General features: G+C 43.9%; 1 protein-coding gene across 1 annotated transcript; it reads left to right on the top strand.

The window, feature by feature from the left end:
* Window positions 1-5,356: 5,356 nt before the first annotated feature.
* Window positions 5,357-21,235, top strand: RAP2A (RAP2A, member of RAS oncogene family). The gene is made up of 2 exons (XM_063425633.1): window positions 5,357-5,956; window positions 20,161-21,235. Exons 1-2 carry the CDS (start codon window positions 5,643-5,645, stop codon window positions 20,396-20,398), a joined length of 552 nt encoding a protein of 183 aa, XP_063281703.1. The 5' UTR covers window positions 5,357-5,642; the 3' UTR covers window positions 20,399-21,235.
* The last annotated feature ends 1,866 nt before the right edge of the window (window positions 21,236-23,101 follow it).

Genomic DNA, 23,101 nt, shown 5'->3' with positions numbered 1-23,101 from the left:
TTGCCTTCTTTTGGATTAACAGCAAAAACAAATGTGAGGAAGGCTGAACTTGATGGACGCAAGCAGTGGCGTACACACAACCCATGGGGCCCCGGTACGAAAACTGATCTGTGCCCCCCCCCCCCGCTTACTCTGCGCGGGCTGGGGCCGCAACACATTGCGGGCGGGCACCTGGTCGCAGGGCTGCGACCCGTGCGACCGCGGTATGTACGCCAGTGCATGCATAAACACATACACTTAAAGGACCACTACAGACACCCAGATCAAATCAGCTCAATGAAGTGGTCTGGGTGCCAGGTCTCTCTAGTTTTAACCCTGCAGCTGAAAACAGCAGTTTCAGAGAAACTGCTATGTTTCACTGAGGGTTAATCCATCTCTAGTGGCTGTCTCATTGACAGCCGCTAGAGGATTTTCTGCGATTCTCACTGTGAAAATCACAGTGAGAAGACGCTGAACGCTGAACGCTAATATTGAGTAATGCTTTCCTATATGGGCGGTTTGAATGCGCGCGTGGCTCTTGCCACGCATGTGCATTCGGAGCTGAGAGGCGGATCGGGACGGAGAGATCCCCAGCGCTGGATAAAGGTAAGTGCTTTAGACACACACACACTCTCATGAACAGACGCACACATTTACTGACAGACACACACTCAGTGACAGACGCACACAAACATACTCAGTAACAGACACACACACTAACACACTCACTAACACAATCACTCACACTAACACACTCACTAACACACACACAAACTAACACAAACTAACACTAACACACTCACTAACACACACTAACACACACACACTCACTAACACACTCACTAACACAATCACTCTCACTAACACACTCACTAACACAATCACTCTCACTAACACACTCACTAACACACTCACACTAACACACTACCACTAACACACTACCACTAACACACTCACACTAACACACTCACACTAACACACTCACACTAACACACTCACACTAACACACTCACCCAGGGGACAGTGCTCCCTCGCGCGCCCGCCAGCCGGGTGACAGCAGGGCCAGCCTCGGGGGGCCCGGAGGTGGCCGGCTCCTGGGCCCCCCAGCAGAAGAGGCTGGCCCTATGGGTACATACCGGGTCGCAGGGGCGGCCGGGCCCCCTGGTGGGCCGGGCCCGGTCGCAGCCGCGACCCCTGCGACCCTGGTATGTACGCCACTGGACGCAAGTCTCTTTTCAGCTATGTAACTATGTAACTATGTTGCTGAAGAAGCCCCCTCGTCCCAGCGCGAGTTGGATTGCGCCCTTCGTGCGCAAGTCACAGAGCTCCAATTCTATGAGATGATCGTCCGTGGCGGAGCATAGGGGATGAAGGGGGGTGCTTCTGTATGGGTAACGTCTGAAGTTCGATGTGATGTGTGTCTGCGGACAGTTTTTCCCCAATTCTGGAAAAAAAGAGAAATACGGTTGGCAGTAATGGATAAAATAGGCACCTGTAATTGCTGATCTCTTACCTGTGGAGAATCTTACGCGGGCAGTCCGCGACCTCCACATCCGATCCCCTTTGGTAGAAGGGATATTGTTGTCTCGTGCCAGTTTTCGGGTAGAACTGTTGTGGGTGTCCCATTCGGGGGCCTGATGGCCAAAACATGTTGGGTGATAAATATTAAAAATTATATTTTCAAAAAGTTATCAAAAAATTATTTAATAATTGTTATTATATCAAAATTGATATCTTGGCACTGTCCCCCGAATAATGATAATATAAAGCTCAGAATTACTCACGATTTTAAGTCTCTTAGATCCTAGAGGAAGTTCACTAGAGGATTTTTTTACTTCACACAGTAATCACAAATTAATTATAAAAATATAATTTATTGTGACAATAATAATAAAAATATTAATATGTAACAGTGAATAATTAGGTATAACGTAATTATACAGTATGGCAACAATTTAACAAGATTTATGACAGGACACTGTTTAGAAACCAACTTCACACAGAAGACAGAACTTAACAGCACACAGCAGTGCAATAAAACTTTGGCTAACAGTCAGATCACACTGAATTAACTCTTCAACTGCTGGCTACAATCCTCATAGGCAAGATATCCTGTTGCAACTCTCCAATTAAAGTAATGTTCATACCAGATCATTTGACCATTCCTAGGACCCTCCAATAAGAATAATTCTAACAGATTTTTACGTTTGCCGAATTTTAACTTTCCTAAATAAGATTCACTATCTTATATCAGTCAATACCTCTGGATAAAATTTGGTATGCTAACATATGGCAATTTTTACTGTTAATATATCTTTATCTTTATAGAAACACTAAGATTCTTTTTCTGGAGGAGAGGGTGGTAAGTCGTGAAAATATAGGGAAAAAAGTGTCTCTTTAATTCTGTAATAAGTATCAGTTCTGCAGGGTCCCTCTCCCCTCATTAGTAGCTGTTCAGAGAAGCTTACTTGAGAGTATCTAGGCATGTCAAAAAAAAAGTGGCAGGTTAGCAATGCGCCCTGTTAAATCAGGTTTTGCACATGCTTAGTGTACTTTAAAATTAAATTTCAATAGAAATGGGGCAGCGGAGAGTTAAATCTGTGTCTGTAATGCATCTTCAAACCTTAATACCATTAATAATAACTGATTAACAAATGTTTACTCAAGGAGTATATAATGAGTTTGGAAATTCTAGAGAAACGCTTCAACAATGAATTTAGCTAAACACATAGATTTTAGTCAACAATCTATTGTAGATTTAGTCAACTAAAATCTTGTGATATTAAGTTGACTAAAACTAAAACAATTCATATGACTAAAATTAAATGGCATTTTAGTCAAAAGACTATGACTAAAACTAACATTGCTGTCAAAATTAACACTGCACTTGTGGAGTATACCAGAGATTAGTCCGAAGAATGTGTGTCATCAAAGTCGATTGCACTGCACAGAACAAACACAGGGCCTTTTTCCCATGTGAGAGCTCTTCTGCAAAGCTGTGCACATGGGCTGTCATGTAAGAGCACTTAGACCAATATGTTCACTTGGGGGGGGGGGGGGGGGGCATTCTTATCAGTGGTGAGGACACATATCACCCAGATCTTTAGTCAACCACTACTATTAAGCCACTGTGAATAAAAAAAACCAAAAAAAACGGCCAAATTGTTTTTCCACGTCTGGTCCTGTGTGTGACTGCTGTACACTCTATAAAGTTATGAGAGACTTGTACAAACAACCAGTGAAGGGATATTATACGTTCCATAACAGTAATGGGTACAAATAGTCTCTCCTTAGCACCCAGAGACTGTATCCACTTCAGCCAACTTGGCAATGTATATTACCGCACTTTTAATATCAGTTCTGCCAACCTCGATGGCAACGATAGGATTAGAGTAACGGGTGCCCTCGTCACTTATCCACACAGGACACAGTTTATATTCATAATATAGTGGGACAGTTTCTACTTTAGCAATATTGCTGCAAAGGTGGAGTTCAGCTCTTGTGAAAAATAAATTCCCAAGAGCCGTCAGGAAGCTGCTTACATTAGACCTTACTTATAGGAAAGCATTGACTCAATTTCAACAAGGATGCCCAGCATCGTTTCACGGAGTCAAACACCTGTGAACCTCCAGGAAGCACCTCTAGTGGGTGCCTAGTAGCCCGAGGCCGTCTGGTAGCCGTCACTAGAGGCTGTCTGTAACGAGGCTGTCTGGTAGCCCAAGGCTGTCTGTAACGAGGCCGTCTGGTAGCCCGAGGCTGTCTGTAACGAGGCCGTCTGGTAGCCCGAGGCTGTCTGTAACGAGGCCGTCTGGTAGCCCGAGGCTGTCTGTAACGAGGCCGTCTGGTAGCCCGAGGCTGTCTGTAACGAGGCCGTCTGGTAGCCCGAGGCTGTCTGTAACGAGGCCGTCTGGTAGCCCGAGGCTGTCTGTAACGAGGCCGTCTGGTAGCCCGAGGCTGTCTGTAACGAGGCCGTCTGGTAGCCCGAGGCTGTCTGGTAGCCCGAGGCTGTCTGGTAGCCCGAGGCTGTCTGTAACGAGGCCGTCTGGTAGCCCGAGGCTGTCTGTAACGAGGCCGTCTGGTAGCCCGAGGCTGTCTGTAACGAGGCCGTCTGGTAGCCCGAGGCTGTCTGTAACGAGGCCGTCTGGTAGCCCGAGGCTGTCTGTAACGAGGCCGTCTGGTAGCCCGAGGCTGTCTGTAACGAGGCCGTCTGGTAGCCCGAGGCTGTCTGTAACGAGGCCGTCTGGTAGCCCGAGGCTGTCTGTAACGAGGCCGTCTGGTAGCCCGAGGCTGTCTGTAACGAGGCCGTCTGGTAGCCCGAGGCTGTCTGTAACGAGGCCGTCTGGTAGCCCGAGGCTGTCTGTAACGAGGCCGTCTGGTAGCCCGAGGCTGTCTGTAACGAGGCCGTCTGGTAGCCCGAGGCTGTCTGTAACGAGGCCGTCTGGTAGCCCGAGGCTGTCTGTAACGCGGCCGTCTGGTAGCCCGAGGCCGTCTGGTAGCCCGAGGCCGTCTGGTAGCCCGAGGCCGTCTGGTAGCCCGAGGCTGTCTGGTAGCCCGAGGCTGTCTGGTAGCCCGAGGCTGTCTGGTAGCCCGAGGCCGTCTGGTAGCCCGAGGCTGTCTGTAACGAGGCCGTCTGGTAGCCCGAGGCGGTCTGTAACGAGGCAGTCTGGTAGCCCGAGGCTGTCTGTAACGAGGCCGTCTGGTAGCCCGAGGCTGTCTGTAACGAGGCCGTCTGGTAGCCCGAGGCGGTCTGTAACGAGGCAGTCTGGTAGCCCGAGGCTGTCTGTAACGAGGCCGTCTGGTAGCCCGAGGCTGTCTGTAACGAGGCCGTCTGGTAGCCCGAGGCTGTCTGTAACGAGGCCGTCTGGTAGCCCGAGGCTGTCTGGTAACACGTCACTGGAGGCAGTCTGCAATGCTGCAATGTAAGTGTTTCTCTACTATTGCACTAAAAGCACTTCAATGAGATGAAGTGGTGTGGCTGCCTTCAGCACTGTGTCCCTTTAAATCAACCAAACATGGCCGCTATTTGTGTACTGTCTTTTTAGCACACCATACATGTGCTGTATCCAAACAGCATTACACACAATGGGCAAGCTGAGCCGATCCAGCAGCACAGCCAGACTACCAACCGCTCCCTCACAACTGACAATGAAAGCCGAGTGCACCAAGCCGCGTATATAGTGTTTGCTGTGACGTCATGACAGAACGGCGCGCACGGATTGGTCAGTACGTGCTGATTCGGATTGGTTTAACAGGCTGACTCCGCCTTCTCTTTTCCCATCAGCCTAATGAGAGCAAGCGCTGATTGGCTGCCTCCCATCCCGTGTCCCGCCCTGATGGCGGGTGGATCTGCAGTTGCTATGGTGACAATGCAAGGAGCCAACAGCGCAGGCGGGAGCGATGTGATGCGCTGTGGGAGGAGGGGCCAGTGCCGCCAGCTCCGTGGGAAGGGGGGCAGCGCGATACGGTGGGGGTGGCGAGGCGGTAACGGCCGCTCCGCCAAGGGAGAGGGAGAGGAGGAGGAGGAGGAGGAGGCGGTGTGCGGGCAGCGGGCCGTGCAGCCCGGCCTTTCTCCCATGTCCCGGGGAGCCGCGGGGCGGAGCGGGCGGGGCAGCCTGTCGCTGTGAGGGAAGGTGTTGCATGCCGCCGGGGAGCGGAGGGGGACGATGCGCGAGTATAAGGTGGTGGTGCTGGGCAGCGGCGGGGTGGGCAAGTCGGCCCTGACCGTGCAGTTCGTCACCGGCACCTTCATCGAGAAGTACGACCCGACCATCGAGGACTTCTACCGCAAGGAGATCGAGGTGGACTCGTCCCCCTCCGTGCTGGAGATTCTGGACACGGCCGGCACCGAGCAGTTCGCCTCCATGAGGGACCTGTACATCAAGAACGGACAGGGCTTCATCCTGGTCTACAGCATGGTCAACCAGCAGAGCTTCCAGGACATCAAACCCATGAGGGACCAGATCATCCGCGTCAAAAGGCAGGCGAAAGGGGGACGGGGGGGAGAGCACAGGGGAAAGAATGCTAGGGACACACAGAGGGGGGATAGAATGCTCGGGGGGGTCAGAGATGGGGAACAGAAGGTTTCGGGGGGGGGCATACAGAGAGGGGAAACGTAATGCTGGGGGGGCACACGGGGAACATACTGCTGGGGGGGACACAGAAAGGAGGAAACAGACTGCTGGGGGGAGGGGGCAGATAGCTGGGGACACACACACAGAGGGGGGGAACAGAATGCTGTGGGGGACACAGAGGTTGGGGAACAGAATGCTGTGGGGGACACAGAGGTTGGGGAACAGAATGCTGTGGGGGACACAGAGGTTGGGGAACAGAATGCTGTGGGGGACACAGAGGTTGGGGAACAGAATGCTGTGGGGGACACAGAGGTTGGGGAACAGAATGCTGTGGGGGACACAGAGGTTGGGGAACAGAATGCTGTGGGGGACACAGAGGTTGGGGAACAGAATGCTGTGGGGGACACAGAGGTTGGGGAACAGAATGCTGTGGGGACACAGAGGTTGGGAAACAGAATGCTGTGGGGACACAGAGGTTGGGGAACAGAATGCTGTGGGGACACAGAGGTTGGGGAACAGAATGCTGTGGGGACACAGAGGTTGGGGAACAGAATGCTGGGGGGACACAGAGGTTGGGGAACAGAATGCTGGGGGGACACAGAGGTTGGGGAACAGAATGCTGGGGGGACACAGAGGTTGGGGAACAGAATGCTGAGGGGACACAGAGGTTGGGGAACAGAATGCTGGGGGGACACAGAGGTTGGGGAACAGAATGCTGGGGGGACACAGAGGTTGGGGAACAGAATGCTGGGGGGACACAGAGGTTGGGGAACAGAATGCTGGGGGGACACAGAGAGAGGGAACAGAATGCTGGGGGGACACAGAGAGAGGGAACAGAATGCTGGGGGGGCACAGAGAGAGGGAACAGAATGCTGGGGGGACACAGAGAGAGGGAACAGAATGCTGGGGGGACACAGAGAGGGAACATAATGCTGGGGGGACACAGAGAGGGAGAACAGAATGCTGGGGGGACACAGAGAGAGGGAACAGAATGCTGGGGGGACACAGAGAGAGGGAACAGAATGCTGGGGGGACACAGAGAGAGGGAACAGAATGCTGGGGGGACACAGAGAGAGGGAACAGAATGCTGGGCGGGACACAGAGAGAGGGAACAGAATGCTGGGGGACGACGACACAGAGAGAGGGAACAGAATGCTGGGGGACGACGACACAGAGGGGGAACAGAATGCTGGGGGACGACGACACAGAGGGGGAACAGAATGCTGGGGGACGACGACACAGAGGGGGAACAGAATGCTGGGGGACGACACAGGGGGGAACAGAATGCTGGGGGACGACACGGGGGAACAGAATGCTGGGGTGGGACAACAGACAGGGGTAACAGAATGCTGGGGTGGGACAACAGACAGGGGGAACAGAATGCTCTGGTGGGACAACAGACAGGGGGAACAGAATGCTGGGGACGACATAGTGGGAACAGAGTGCTGTGGGGGGGACACAGAGGGGAAACAGAGTGCTGTGGGGGGACACAGAGGGAAAACAATGCTGGGGGGAGAGAATTCTAGAGGGGATACGGGGGGGACAGAATGCTGGGGACACACACAGAGGGGAACAGAATGCTGGGGGGGGCGAGGACACACAGAAAGGTGGGTAGAATGCAGAGTGTTAAGAGTTAGGAGGGTGCAGGGCGGTGCGATCACAATCTAACACTAGCTGGGGCATCTCCGTCCACAGCTGTTGTAGCACTACAATTCTCTTGATGCTATGCCCTTTGTCAGAGTAGCTCAGCATAGTGGGAGTTACAGTGCTTGAACATCTATGGAGTGCATTAATCCCCCACTGTCTAACCAGGGTAGGAGAATTGCTGGTTACATTGGGGTTTGTTTTTTGGGAGCTGTGCAGAAACCAGATTTCTGTCCCTAACAGAGTGTTGCATTAAATGGTTATGTCTCATAGCTGTAATTGTAGGTTTGAAAGGACGTGGCGTGATCCAAAGCTGCTTTTATTTATTTATTTATTCCTCTATATGCTTGGAATTTTTCTGGCTTTTTATGCTAGTGGTTTTTGTGTGGTTTTCTATACATCTTTTAGACAGGTTTGTGTGGCAATTCAGATCCTTTGCATTTCAAAAGAACATGGTAACAGTATTTTGTTAGAAGCGATCATTCCGTTTGAATCCATCACTTAATTTTAAATGTGCGCATGTCAATTCTTATACCTAGAAAGCTCCAAGATGTAAAACATAATGCATTTTACTTGTTCTATACTAGGCATAACCTCTTTGTAATGAGAGAAAATGGGAAACCCCATTTCTATGAACATATCCCCCAAATATATTTACTAGTTGTATGGTCATCCAGTAGAATTGCAAATGCAGCAGCAATTATTAAAAAATGAAAAAATACTACATAAAGTGCAAAAAAAATGAGCACATATGGTAATGTGCAAGATGTGAGCACGTAAATCATGTGCAAAAACATACGTAATGATGAAATATAAAGCGCAAAATGTGATTGTGTCTTGCACCTTTATGCACTCACATCGATCATTTGCATAAGTGCAAGTGTGCGCACAATCATCATGTGCGTAAAGGTGCAAGACGTGATCACTTCGACCATGTGCGTAAGTGCAAATGTGGCATAATGCCATATACTTAAAGTGTTAATTACATATTACTCATAAAAGTGCAGATTACAAATAAGCATACAAAGGCCCTGTGCAAGTCTAATGTATCCTAGGCAAATAAGCGATATACCATTATAAGTAAATCGTAGTACAATTATATTCTTAATAAACTATTGCCTATCAATTTAATTCAAAGGCATCACCGCAGAGGGAAAAAAAATATTCCCAAATCTTCGGGTCCAATAATACAGATTCCTATAACGTTCGTGTGAACAGAAAAAAGAAGGAAACCGCGCCTAGACCAAATATATATATATATATATATATATATATATATATATATATATATATATATATATATATATATATAGATGGTATACGTACACAATGGTGATGGTGTCTATACAATTGACCTAAAAATAAAAAGTAACGGTACAGTAAAATAGATACAATGGGTGTATGAATGGGTGCTAAAGTAAGTTCACACTCACATTTCCCAGAGCTAACTCAGAGCTCAGCTGTTAATACGCGTGGACGGAACAATCCCCGTCTAAGGATATGTATGGAGCAGTAGATATCTTGGCAATCTCAGGCAGATAATATGTGGAGAGATAGAGAATCCAGATAGTGCAGTATGTATTGATACAATGAATAAAGGAAAATATAAAATACTGTACTCACATTTGCTAGAGCAGAACTTGCTCTAGTCAGTATAGTGTAGGTGGTATGATCCCCACCAAGGAATAGGATGGTAACCAGGAAGTATAAATAAATTGAAATCCAAAAAGTATTAAAATTAAAAGGCTATTTATTAACAACAAAAATAATAAAATGCTGTATAAAAAGTATTGTAAAATCCACTTGACGCGTTTCACCTATAAAAAGCTTCTTCTGAAGATTTTTTATAGGTGAAACGCGTGCAGTGGATTTTACAATACTGTGACTCCTGGCAACATAACCACTACAGACTGCTGTAGTGCTTGTGTTCCTTTACAGCATCAGCTAAAGCCCTGGTTCTCAACCCATTGTATGTGTACCCATAAGGGGTGTGTGAAGAGGATGCCCTGCATCCAATTCTAAAGGTCCTCCACTCTGGCCCGGTGTCGGTTCCCTCATGGGCCAGCACTTTTTTTAATGGAATTAGAGTGCTGCATCTATGTTACCATGGCAATAGTCCGGTCGCAAAGATCGCAGACTGGCATCCTGAAAATATTGCAGCTGGCATAACCCATTCACTGAATTTAGCTTTATAAGGCAACTCTGGGTACATTATAGTATATAAAATAAATGGTGCAATAGGGCACGTGCAATCACAACTGTGGTGATGCCTTTTTTGTCTCTGTGTCTTGCATTGGTACACACTGTGGTAACTCAGTTTGTCTTGATTGACTTTGTTGTCGGGCACATCCCCCAATATGTAATGAATAAAATAATCTGATTATTATAAGTCATACTTATTTACGCACATACAATGAAATTATAGATATTATTTTTTTTTACTCTAAGTGTATTGATCTATTTTATATTGGGTGACCTGCCTCACAACCCAGGCAGAAATTCTAGAGAATAAAAATTGCAAGCTTTATATTTGACCTTGTAATTTTCCAAAGCCCCATAAAAAGTTTCATAGAGCAGTAAATTTTTTCCTGTGCCAGGTCCTCCTTTATTAGATTGGGGATGGGGGTCTTTTTTTATTTTATTTTAAAAAATGTTTATACTGGCTGCTCACTGTTTAGTAGACATATCCTTCTTGCTTCACAACGAGTAGGGGCAGGAGGGAGATTGTATCCTCCCTTATTTACAAAGTATTTTTTACTTAGTACTTATAAAGTTGTCTGAAGTACCAATTTTGGTCTTTAAGCTTTTTAGTTGATAGCTCCCTAATATTGTGGGATTAGGGGCCTATCTACTAAATGGCTGCAAGATGCAGAATCGGCCCGGAATTTCATTGTTCAGAACTGAAAATAATGTCCGAATTTCCTGTGATCACAAATGGACTAACTGACATTCTGCACGTACAAAATTTGGTAATTTTGGCTCCATCGTCTACATGACCGAACGTTTGGAAATGCCAAAAGGAAGCCATGTGAGAACACGCAGGAGGGTGACTATTGTGGGAAAACTTTCTTTGACACATGAAGCTCAGCTGAGTTAAAGCGGCACTGTCATGCCTAACTTTTCTTTAATCTCTTCCTCTTCTCTCCCTCTTTCAGGGTATGTTCTCCATTTCTTCCTATCTGATCTAGTTTTCTTTAAAACATAAGACAAAGTAGGGACTACTTTGTATTATGTATTTTTCCTACGCCTGACCAGCTATGACCAACGGAGGAGCAAAGTGTGCTCCATTTCCTATGGTCAGAACAATTTCCCACAATTCTCACCTTTCCTCTATGATCTTGCGATGCTTCCTGTCAGTATTCCCTAACAAGGACTCCGGCGAAACTACTGAATTTTGCCCTAACAGAATGAGAACAGTTTGTTCATTCATGTTAGGACGACATTCTGTACTTTTAGGTCGGTTCGAGATATCATTAGAATAAATGAAGATCCAATCCGTGCTGCGGCTGCATCTTGCAGCCGATTAGTAGATAGCTCCCTAATACCATGGGAATTAGGGAGCTATCTACCAAAAGGCTGAAAGACCTAAATTGGTCTTTCAGCCAACTTCACTAATACTAAGTAAAGATTACTTAGTATTGGTTATTAATTTTCCCCTACTTGCTATATTGCTAGTAGGGGCATGTCTAGTAAACTGTGAGCAGATAGAAAAAGGTCCAGGCACTTCAGGATACAAAAAGGAAACTTGACAAACACCATTCCGGTGAGTGGCAGTGGGTTCAAAAAATGTCCTTTTTTTTTATCCTGGAGTGCCTGGACTGTTTTCTATTTTCTACCTTATCAAGTGTTTGGTTCCTAGTACTGGGACTGGCCTGGCTGCACCCAGATACATATTATATGGGGATTGAGTGCATTTCCATATGACTGCTCACTGTTGTAAAAAAATAAATAGAAAAGGTATGGGCGGACCTATTGTCCTCCCCCACCCATGAGCGACGGGTGGGGGCCCTAAATGAAAAAGGGTGGAAGGACGGATCTATTGCCCCCGGCCCCCACCCATGAGCGGCGAGTAGGGGCCCTAAATGAAAATAGTTGTGGGGGGCAGTGGTGTATTCTGGATTTGTGCTGCCCTAGGCACGATTAAATTTGGCACCCCCATATCTAAATTCGTGTCAAGGCTTTTTTTTTTGACTGAAAAAGAAAAAATGCACACAAAAATATATATACACAAGTACACCTAACCAACTCAATGGTAGGAATATGCAGAGGTACTTAACTGCGTATAAGATGGATACAGCTTCCCAAGAGGTTTCCCCCAAACGAACCTCAAATATAGATATGGATATAGACAAAAAATGGGATACAGCTGAATAACTAGAAAAAAAAGAATATATAGCACATAGTGAAGTACATTAACATTAATTGGATTTAACCCACAAAGATTGCACTCACGAGATGGTGTAGGGTAATGCGCCTTTAAGCCCAAAATGGGCTGAAATGGTATTTGCCTTCCACGGATAGGTTGCTCTGTCTTTCACAGGAAATGGAAGAATGCCAGTTGAAATGTAAAAAATGTTTTTCTTTATTCAAAAGGCAATAAATAGCCTTGAAAAATTCAATCAGTAAAATTTTAAAAATAACTGCAATCTAACGCGTTTCGTCCAAACAACTTGGACTTCATCAGAGAAAATTCTGCAGTTTAAACAATCACATAAAATACAAAGCATGCATAATCCCACCCCCAACAGAGTCCCTTAAATACAACCAGTCCGTGTGTTGATTGGAGAATTCTCTCCTGGAACCACTTCTCCCATCAGGGTATATTGCCTCCAGATGGCTCTCATTCTGTAATTTCGCGGCAAAAAGATGTGTCTTTTTGCCGCGAAATTACAGAATGAGAGCCATCTGGAGGCAATATACCCTGATGGGAGAAGTGGTTCCAGGAGAGAATTCTCCAATCAACACACGGACTGGTTGTATTTAAGGGACTCTGTTGGGGGTGGGATTATGCATGCTTTGTATTTTATGTGATTGTTTAAACTGCAGAATTTTCTCTGATGAAGTCCAAGTTGTTTGGACGAAACGCGTTAGATTGCAGTTATTTTTAAAATTTTACTGATTGAATTTTTCAAGGCTATTTATTGCCTTTTGAATAAAGAAAAACATTTTTTACATTTCAACTGGCATTCTTCCATTTCCTGTGAAAGACAGAGCAACCTATCCGTGGAAGGCAAATACCATTTCAGCCCATTTTGGGCTTAAAGGCGCATTACCCTACACCATCTCGTGAGTGCAATCTTTGTGGGTTAAATCCAATTATTGTTAATGTACTTCACTATGTGCTATATATTCTTTTTTTTCTAGTTATTCAGCTGTATCCCATTTTTTGTCTATATCCATTTTTTTTTGACTGACAGAAATGCACATACACAGTCACAATGACAGACACAACACACACTCACTGACAGTAACAAACATACTCACTGCAAGACACACACACATTTTCTCATACACTCACCAATTATTATTTTTCTTAATCTAAAAGGACATATCTCCCTCATCTCCCGGCTAGAATATTAGTACTTTAACACCTAGGAGGGCCCTAAGGTGGCAGCCAGCTCTTGGGCCCCCCCCTGTGCACCCTCCCTCCCTCCCCCCCCCCCGAAAGTGCCGCCCTAGGCAAATGCCTTGTTTGCCTTGTGGTAAATACACCCCTGGTGGAGGGGGGGGGGTATATATACTGAAGTACCTTGCACTCCGGCTGCAAAAACAACGTAGCCGGGTGCACTACCAGGGCTCCAACATCCAATCAGTAAATAGACTACTGCACTCTCGGTCTTTCAATAAAAATTATCTTTTATTTCATAGTAGTTAAAAACTGGATCAACGTTTCAGTCCCACATATTGACTTTCTTCAGGATCATAGATATCTATGGTCAGTCAACCATAGACTAGAATGAGATGTTCGATTGGAACATCTCATGCTGCTGAGGGAAGGCTTTGCCTTCTATTGTACCGAATTTCCTCCCACTCCCACGACTTTTTTTTTTTTTTTTTTTTTAATTCTTTATTTTTGTTGCGCAGGTGGTTACAGAAATATTGACGAACGCCACAACAGCGTATATGTATAAGTCAACAAGTTAAAACAGTGGCAGCGCTACATGCGCATTTTTGATTTTTAGGTACAGGGTTATCTATACGCCATAGATGCGTTCCTAGATGTGAATCCATGCTTAGTAATGGCGTGAGTGTATATATAGTTTATAACATAACTGGTTAGAACTTTTCGCTTTAAACAAAACTAGTGGGGTGTTACGTTGCTACATATTACGATCATATAGTAGTAATAATAACAGTAGTATGGTTATCATATCGTGAGGATAAACAAGTGAACAAGACATTATGCTAGCAGAGCTATATGTCGATAGTGGTAATAATAAACTGTTCGCAAACCGTGTAATGGCCCTGTGGGAGGTAGTACAGTTTAAGTGTTAGTACATAGTGGGCAGGTTAGTAAGAAAGTTGGTAAACATGCTTAGTATTTGCTTAGCCTGGTATGTGCGGTTAGTGAGCAATGGGGAGCCTGTTATTTCAATCGACTGGCCTACCATGCTTCAGAATCGAGCTGGTTTTGTAGTAACAGGCTGATTTACATGTAAGACGATTAGGAGGGAACACTAGTAGTAGAGATATTACTCGGGTGGGTCAGGGAAAATAAGCAAAACATCAATAAGCTGACTTAACCCCTTAAGGACACACGACATGTCTGACACGTCATGATTCCCTTTTATTCCAGAAGTTTGGTCCTTAAGGGGTTAAGTAATAAGTAAGTGACGAGTACTATGCTAGGCAATACATGGCTGTAGTTACTTATGTAGTTTCCGTTCGGTTACATGCTAAGTACAGTACAATTAATGTTATTAAGCTAATATTTAGTTGATTATGAGTTAGACCATATGTTAAGATTATCAAGAGAGTTATAACGTAATGAGCAGTAGCAGCCTGCTAGTTCATATATAAATGGTTAGTTACATGAGTCCAGCAATGCGGGTGAGGGTGAGTCAGAGAGTTCATTTTGCCCCGCAGTATCTGGGATCTTAGTGCTTTCTCAGCCGATTCCCAGCTTGAGGGGGGATTTCAGGGCTCTCCTCAGTTGTGTCCGGGCTTGTATGGTCCACGCCTTGTCGGAGGCCTGAAGCGGTACGTCCCAGACTCTAGGTCCCCCGGATGAAATCGAATCTGGTGGGCTTGTGTGCCGTTTTGGACCCAGGTGCGCTGCCTGTACCCCTCTGCCCTGGTACCTCTGGAGAGCTGATGCCCTTGTGCCACGAGCTCGGGGACCAGTGTGGCCCGAGGTCTCCCCTGTCGGGGTTGTGCGGTGGGTCTTGGTCTTTGGTCGCTGTCGCTGAGGTTTTGCTACCCTCAGCCGGTGTGGCTGGCAAATGTGGAGTACATCCCCACTTGCTCTTGGACCAGGAGGGCCTCCGATTCGGGAAGATGTGGCTCGGTGATCCCAGGCGCTGGAAGGCGGTAATTTAGCACCTCTCTTTGTCGGGGCTGCACGTGTTGCGGGCTTCATAGGACATGGCTCAGCAGCCTGCATGCATTTCGTTAGCTGGGCCCAAAAGTTGTCGAAGATAATGTCTATCGGGTCCCTCTCGATTTTGCTACTGCCCAGCTGGGTAGGTCGGTGTTTGGCTTGCGGAGTTAGAGAAGTTTTATCCGCCATAGTGGAGGTACCCACTCCCACATTGCTTGAGTGCGTCGCTTGCTGGGTCGGAGGTTGTGGGGTGCGGGGCACTCCTTCTGGTGGGGACCGGGATCTCCCCCACCGGTCCATAGGGGGGGGGGGGGGGGAAAGCCGTACATATTCTTGTGTCGTCGCGCGTGGCTGGCGGGAAAGCGGCCGCCATTCCCCTTCGCCACTCGCTGCAGGCCTCACTTCGCCATCGCGGTTCCCTGTGGTCCTTGGTGTCGTATGTGGCATCGCCAAGTTCAGGTAACGCTTCCAAACACAGTGGTGTATTTTGCCAAGGGTTTATGTCGCTGTATCTCAGGTTAATTCAAGGAATATGCTTTCCTCGGCAGGAGCTCTGGCAAAGCACGACCTCTCTGCTCGCTGGTTAGGCTCCGCCCCCACTCCCACGACTTTTAATGCATTCTCTATGTAATGCATTAAAATTTAGTCGAAATTATATTGTAAACATTGAAAATAGAATATTTTACAGCTGGCCTCAATGGTGAAGTCTACATCGTTTTCTATATAGTGAATAACGACTCTAAATGTCAGTCAAAGAAAAAAGATAAATCTTAAAGGCTTTCTTCAAGCAACATGACCATTTTACTGATTTGAAGTAGTCATTGTACTTTGAGTCTGGATGTGCAGTATTTCAGCTGCAGAATATACTGAGCCCCCAAGTTTTTGCAAGTCATTAATCCTCAGTATATGAAGCCAGGTCAGGAAAATATCCCTTTTTGCTAGCTGTGATAAAGCACTGGTACTCTCTGAATTTGATTGCTAGAATAGAAACGGTGCTAAAAGTTTCTGTTCTTCTAGCCAGGTATTATAAAAGTTAACTCTGCACTAAACTGGTCATCCTACTACAAGATTGTGCAGTGATCTACAGTAATACATTTTAGTAAGTGGTAGTAAGGGGCCCAGGGCCGGTGCAAGGATTTGTGCTGCCCTAGGCAAACAATAATTTGCCGCCCACCATGTGACATCACAATGCCCCATACATTTGTGGGGTAGAATAGGGGCTGAGAGGGGAGCAGCTTTTATTTTCATTATAATATTTTTTTATTTTTTTTTAACTTTAAACTGCAAGTATCCACTCTGTGTTATTCCATTTGTGGTAGATGCAGACATCATATCAGCTGTGCAGCTACCAAGAAGGCACTGCCAGGGTTATTTTACTAGAGTACGAATTCAAAGTAAATTAAAAATTATAGGAACACTATAGGGTCTGGAATTCAAATTTGTATTTATAACCCTATAGTGTTTAACTATTTAAGTAGACCCCCCCAACCCATTTATTGCCCTTAAAAATGTAGTTTACTCACTTTATTATTTTGACCAAGGTTCGTGATAAAATGGTTAAATGAAATGTCAAAAAGGTTTAAGTTAAATAATCTGGAGAAAGTACTTTCTACTAATATACTTTTGTGTAGCGGTTTTGGATTCTGTGGCTACTGTAAAAGTTGTAATCACAGCATGCCAAATTTTGCAAGAGTTTCGCTTTAAAACCATCATTCACTTTTTTAAATATTTGTTCATTTGAATTTTTTTTTTAAAATTATAGACTTATTTGGCATTTTAAAAAAACAACACAAGGGGTAAAGGGACTTGTGTCAAGTTGGAAGAAATGTGGCCCCAGCTGACAGAGGGAAGCCCCAAATTTCTACTGATACTTGAATTACCTGGGTTGACCAGGGTTTTAATTCTGCTCACACAACATTGTAACAATGAGGATTTAATTCCCTGATTGCAACGCTCACTAATTCTGACTCTAGCTGATAGAGGGGACCAGCAGGGATTTAGCTGGTACATTGTCTGCATGATAATCAATGCCAGGGCATTGTGGCCCGGTTGCCGTCCACACTGCCGGGCGGCGAGGTAGGCAGGGTGCCCGCTACGTTCTGTGCTCCTGCCACGGTAGGGAGGCTGGGTGGACCTCTTTAGTACTAAACATGTGTGTATGTGAATTTTGTATATGGTTTGTCAGTGACTGTGTGTGGGAGGGGGGGTCTATGCATATGTCTGATTGTTTGTGGGGGTCTGTCATTGTGTGTGTATCTGTGATCATGTGATTGTATGCATAAATCTGTGCTTTTATGTGTGGGTCTGTGATTGTGTAAATGTCTGTGATTGTGTGTGTGTGTGTGTGTGTGTGTGTGTGGGTGGGTCTGTGATTGCGTGTATATAGGTGTGTGATTTTGTGTAGGTGGGTCTGATTGTGTGTGGGTATATCTGTGATTGTTTGTATAGGTCTGTAAATGTGTGTGTGTGTGTGTGTGTGTGTATATCTGTGATTGATTGCGTGTGTATGTATGTGACTGTGTGTATAGGTCTGTGATTGTGTGTGTCTCTCTGGATTTAGCTTTTATTAAAATGCCTTTGATGGTATATAAGTGACAAAATGTAAATAAGATTTGTACGTGCGTGTCTTTTGTGATTAGATGTTCATATTTACTAATATTGGAATATATTCTTTTTTCCCCCTCTTGGTTTTCATTAGTTATTCCTTAGATATATTTAACTTAGAAGTACAAATCTGTGATAAAATGAGTGGCCTTTCAAAAAAAGCTCCTTGTTAAATTATCACTCCTAATCATAACTTGGTAGAGTTGCTAGGCGTCTGGTTTCAAGCTAGGCAGCTAGCATTTGAATGTCTTTACATGAAAAATAATAGACCATACATGACATGACAATTTGATTTCTTGTTGATGTCTGAAGTGCAGTGCAGTAAAAAAACAACTAAATTTATACAAATTATTAATTAAAGTGGTCTAGGTGCAGTGCTCCTGTCCCCTTAACCCTGCAATTCTAATTATTGCAGTTATTGAGAAAACTGCAATAACTCCATCTCTAGTTGCTGTCACTAGTGGTGCTTCCGGGTCCTTAGCAGACTTTTGGTCATTGATTTATTGCTTTCCTATGGGTAAGTCCTAATGCGATAGTGGCACTCGCTGCGCATGCGCTTTAGGTAGTCTACTCAATTGGATCTGACAAGTTTGCCGGGGGGGAGAGGGGGAGGAGGCTGAAGGGACACAGATGTCCTTAAAGGAACACTAAAGTGTTAGGAATACAAGCATTCCTAACACTATAGTACTGGAATGTCTGTTTAGGTGTCCAGCCCCCCGCAGAGTGCAGTGAAAAGGTTGACTTTACTCATGGCTGAGTTGAGCAATTTTGTCGATTTCAGCCAAGCCAATGTTTTTCCATAGGAAAGAAATGAGAGGCTATTGCGCATGTGCGGAAAAATGGCAAATTGGAAAGCCTGCAGGGACATGCTATATTCGCTCCACTGGAATAACCTTGGACCACCATGTTTAATTCAGTGCTGCAGCTTCTGGCTCTAGAAGAGGCAGTGACCCACACCTGGTTGACCCCAGGTACCTTGTCAAATCATTCCTAAATGACTTGATTAAATACCCTGGGATGGTGCCAGGGAACTCCTGGTACCATTACCACTTCACTGGTTAGAGTGTTTCTTTAACTTGTTTGCATACTTTGGTTAGCATGTAATTGAAAATATAAATCAGAATCCGAAAAAGTATTTGCTCAACCAACTTATTTACAGTAATTTAAACTATTTTAGTTAGACATCAAGTAAGTAACCTTAAAACTAATTGAAGTGGTCATAGTGCCTGAACTCACCTGGCACCATAACAACAAGGTTCTAACAACAAAACATTGGCCCCTGGATGCCCGCAGCCGAGCCCCCACAGGTGTAGCTATCTTTATTGATACCTTGACATGGTAGTTGTGATAGTCTGAGAGTGAACAGCTGATGCTTTCATCCAATCACGCCTGCCCATTGCTGCTAGCTGCAGCGACACTCATTTCAGAGATAAACCATTCAAATGTTGTTTAACGCAGAATGGAAGGATGGCAGGTTAAAGCAAGGAGACTTCAAACGCTATAACCACTTCAATGAGATGAAGTAAGTACAGTGTGTAGAATGTCCCTTTACAGTCTGTACTGTATTTTCTTTTTGGTAAAGCCTCACAGATAGAAGCGGCTTCGTCCTCTTGCATGCAGATGCAGTTTTAAAATAGAAATCTAGGCAGCTGTAAACTATTAAAGGAACACTGTACTATCTTCCAGTTTATTATATTTCAGATGTATTTTATATATATTTATATACTGTATATCACCAAACACCATTCCAATTATTAGTAATATTTACATTTAAAATAAGTATTTATCTGGTTTTCTTACAGTTGTTTAGTTGACCTTGCGGCATTACGCCACACCCCCTTTCGAGTCATCAGCTACTTATTGTAGCTTCTCATAGAGAAGCATTGTGGACCGTACCCGCATGCGCGGCATTTGTCACTATGCGCCAATCAAATTACACTCTATAAGAAACCGTGAATGCTCTATTGCACATGCGCCCCATTTGCACGTTCAAAAGCAGTGAGCTGAATCGGAGATCGGCTCACTGCTGTAAGGTCCTCCATATTTAGATTGTTCGAGTGACTATTGTCCCGGCCACCACTGCCGCTCATGGGTGGGGGCCAAGGGAGGACGGGACAATAGGCACCTGTTTGAACAATCTAAACAGTGACAATGTCGGGGGGGGGGGAGGACATACATTTTTACATTTTTTTTTTCTTCCATTTGTCCCTTTTGGTGCATTGAACCCTAAGTAAATTCAGATAAATACATATAGTTTCTGTGGTCTACATGTTTTGTAAATGTTCACTAATGTGTTTTCCTTTTTTTTTTTGTTTGTTTCAGATATGAAAAGGTTCCTGTGATTTTGGTTGGTAACAAAGTTGATTTGGAAAGTGAGAGAGAGGTATCATCCAATGAGGGTCGAGCCTTAGCAGAAGATTGGGGATGTCCTTTCATGGAAACCTCTGCTAAGAGTAAAACAATGGTGGATGAGCTCTTTGCAGAAATTGTGAGACAAATGAACTACGCAGCCCAGCCAGATAAGGATGACCCTTGCTGCTCTGCGTGCAATATACAATAGCGTTCGTTTGATTAAATGAAAAACAAAATCTAGTTATACATGACTATTTTCACAGCAATGGATATAAAGACAACTTTTATTTTTTTTTCCTTTTTAACATGGTTCATCCAAAGAAAAGCATTGACAGAGCCATCCACTGTCCAAGTGCTGATTATCACAGCTAACCGAAATTAACATATTTTATCCTTGTCATCTGTGAAATTATACAAACTTTCAAGCCTATGACCAGAAATGTGAATCATAGCAGTTGCCAATGTCCTCATCCTCAATTTCCCATACATAAGAAGTACAATTAGTGCAACATGAAATACAACATAACTTAGGAATCCTCAAAATACATAGACTAAATATATATATATATATATATATTTAGTCTTTCAGTTTATCGTACCTATGTAGATATATATTTCCCACACACAGCTTTATTGTATCTGACAAAAAGACATGAATTCTGCGCCTTTTTATTTTGGTTTTAAGGTGGATGAATAGTGTGTATGTGCAGAAACTTGTATCTCTTCTTTCACAATACTCCAATCTAACAAGAAATAAATGTCTAGCACATGAACGTTAAGTACACAATATAACACTTTTCAAATGAAGCCAGAAGCATTTTTAATACACACACAGGCTGATTTGTTTGGAAAAGAGCAATGTTGCATCCTAGTGCTCTTTGTGTTAGGGCTCAGAGAGAGCAGATATTCATTTTTATGTAATGTTTACTAAAAAATTAAGGACATCTATACTTCTGAAACTCCATTATACCAATGTTTTGGCTTTGTTTTGTTTAGCTTAATGGTTTGTCTAAAATGCTTATTAAACATGAGGAAATGTTGACCATTTTTTTGTGAGGTAAATGTTGCTGTGACAAGGTTTTGGATCTACTGAAACTTATTTTTCATTATACTTGAGTATTTCTCAGTTGCATGGATAACGGTGCACAAATGCAAGTTATGTGATTAGCTTATTGGCAGAAGTGTATGGTTTTACTATTTAGATCACAAATGCAATACCGCATTCCTGGTGTATTATGGAAAAAATAAGCCCATACTATTTTATATATTAGGTATTCTTTTTCTTGTGAATGAGTAAATGTGTGAATATACAATGACTGCACATAAGGTTTAAATGTTTGATGTGTTTGAAGGTCTTTTATATTTATTCAAGCAGCATAAAATGCATTCAAGCGTGTGTATAACCTGGTGGGAATCAGGATTTGGTAAAAGTGGATAACACAAAACCCAGATGTGATTGGCCGATTGCACAGGTAAGTGCAATGTGCGCATTCATTTTCATAACATTCGCATTTCACAATGTTTCTTAACACTTTCAACATATAACATCGTCAATAGGACTTCACCTCCCAAATATTTAACAGTTCAAATATCCAGAGATCATGCAATTAAATATTCAGCATAAAAAGACGAATGATGCATTAATCTCAGTGTTAATAACTGTGATCGATCTAGTTCCATTAATCAATAGTTTCAATAATAATTGCAGCACTTATCAATTCTGTCTGGGCTCAGTTGATCCCAAAACTGTAAATTGTGAGGAGTTAAAAATATGTAAGCAGGTAGACTATTTCTTGGTGTATTAACTTTATTACGAACTCAATGGTACTCATTTTATCAACTTAGAAAGGGATGGAAACTGAATTGATACTGTCCTCAATTGAACACTTATTCCTGAGCTAATTGGTAGGGGTGTGTAAAAGAAAAACAAGTGTCAAACCGTGCAGAGTCAGACTTTTTTGTCCATTTCATATGCTACAAAAAAAAAATATATGTAGCCATTGCCTTAGGTATGCAAATTTGGGCGTTTCAATACAGGATCAGTTTGTTTTATACCAGCTTTTCAGTGATTTCAGAATGCAGTTTGCTCTCTGAACTTTTACTGAATCTTAAAACATTAGTTTATAGCAAATGCATACCTAACATTAAGGCTAATCCTGCATGAAAAGTAACCTTAATATATTAACTTTGGTTTTATTAAAGTTTCAAAGTTTATTGATGTAATACATGAAAGGTACAATACCAACATGGATGATACGGTAAAATTAATTGGTGTGAGGAGGCACACAGAACAGCAGAGCAAAAAATATCGACTAAACATCAATATATTTACATTGGGGGAGCTGGAGTGAGGAATTACATATGTAACAACAAATATTGCCTCGTAGGTGATCTCTATTCATGCGGAAGAAATCAAGAGAGGCAATTCTGTATCAGTGCCTATACCAATGGATTTGGGGCACACAGTATAAACTAAGAACACAAGGAGTTAAAAAAATATATGACCAAAGAGGAAGTCAGTACAAGCCGATCTTATGCTACCCGGGATAAAGTTACTGTGAGTATAGAGTAGATATTAAAGGGACACTATAGGCACCTGAACAACTTTAGCTTAATGAAGCAGTTTTGGTGTATAGAACATGCCCCTGCAGCCTCACTGCTCAATCCTCTGCCATTTGGGAGTTAAATCCCTTTGTTTATGAACCCTAGTCATACCTCCCTGCATGTGACTTGCACAGCCTTCCATAAACACTTCCTGTAAAGAGAGCCCTATTTAGGCTTTCTTTATTGCAAGTTCTGTTTAATTAAGATTTTCGTATCCCCTGCTATGTTAATAGCTTGCTAGATCCTGCAAGAGCCTCCTGTATGTGATTAAAGTTCAATTTAGAGATTGAGATACAATTATTTAAGG

This window comes from Pelobates fuscus, chromosome 1 (genome assembly GCF_036172605.1).
Source record: "Pelobates fuscus isolate aPelFus1 chromosome 1, aPelFus1.pri, whole genome shotgun sequence".
Classification (NCBI taxonomy): domain Eukaryota; kingdom Metazoa; phylum Chordata; class Amphibia; order Anura; family Pelobatidae; genus Pelobates; species Pelobates fuscus.
The sequence above is the reverse complement of the archived record's forward strand: the minus strand, read 5'-3'. Positions and strand labels throughout refer to the sequence as shown.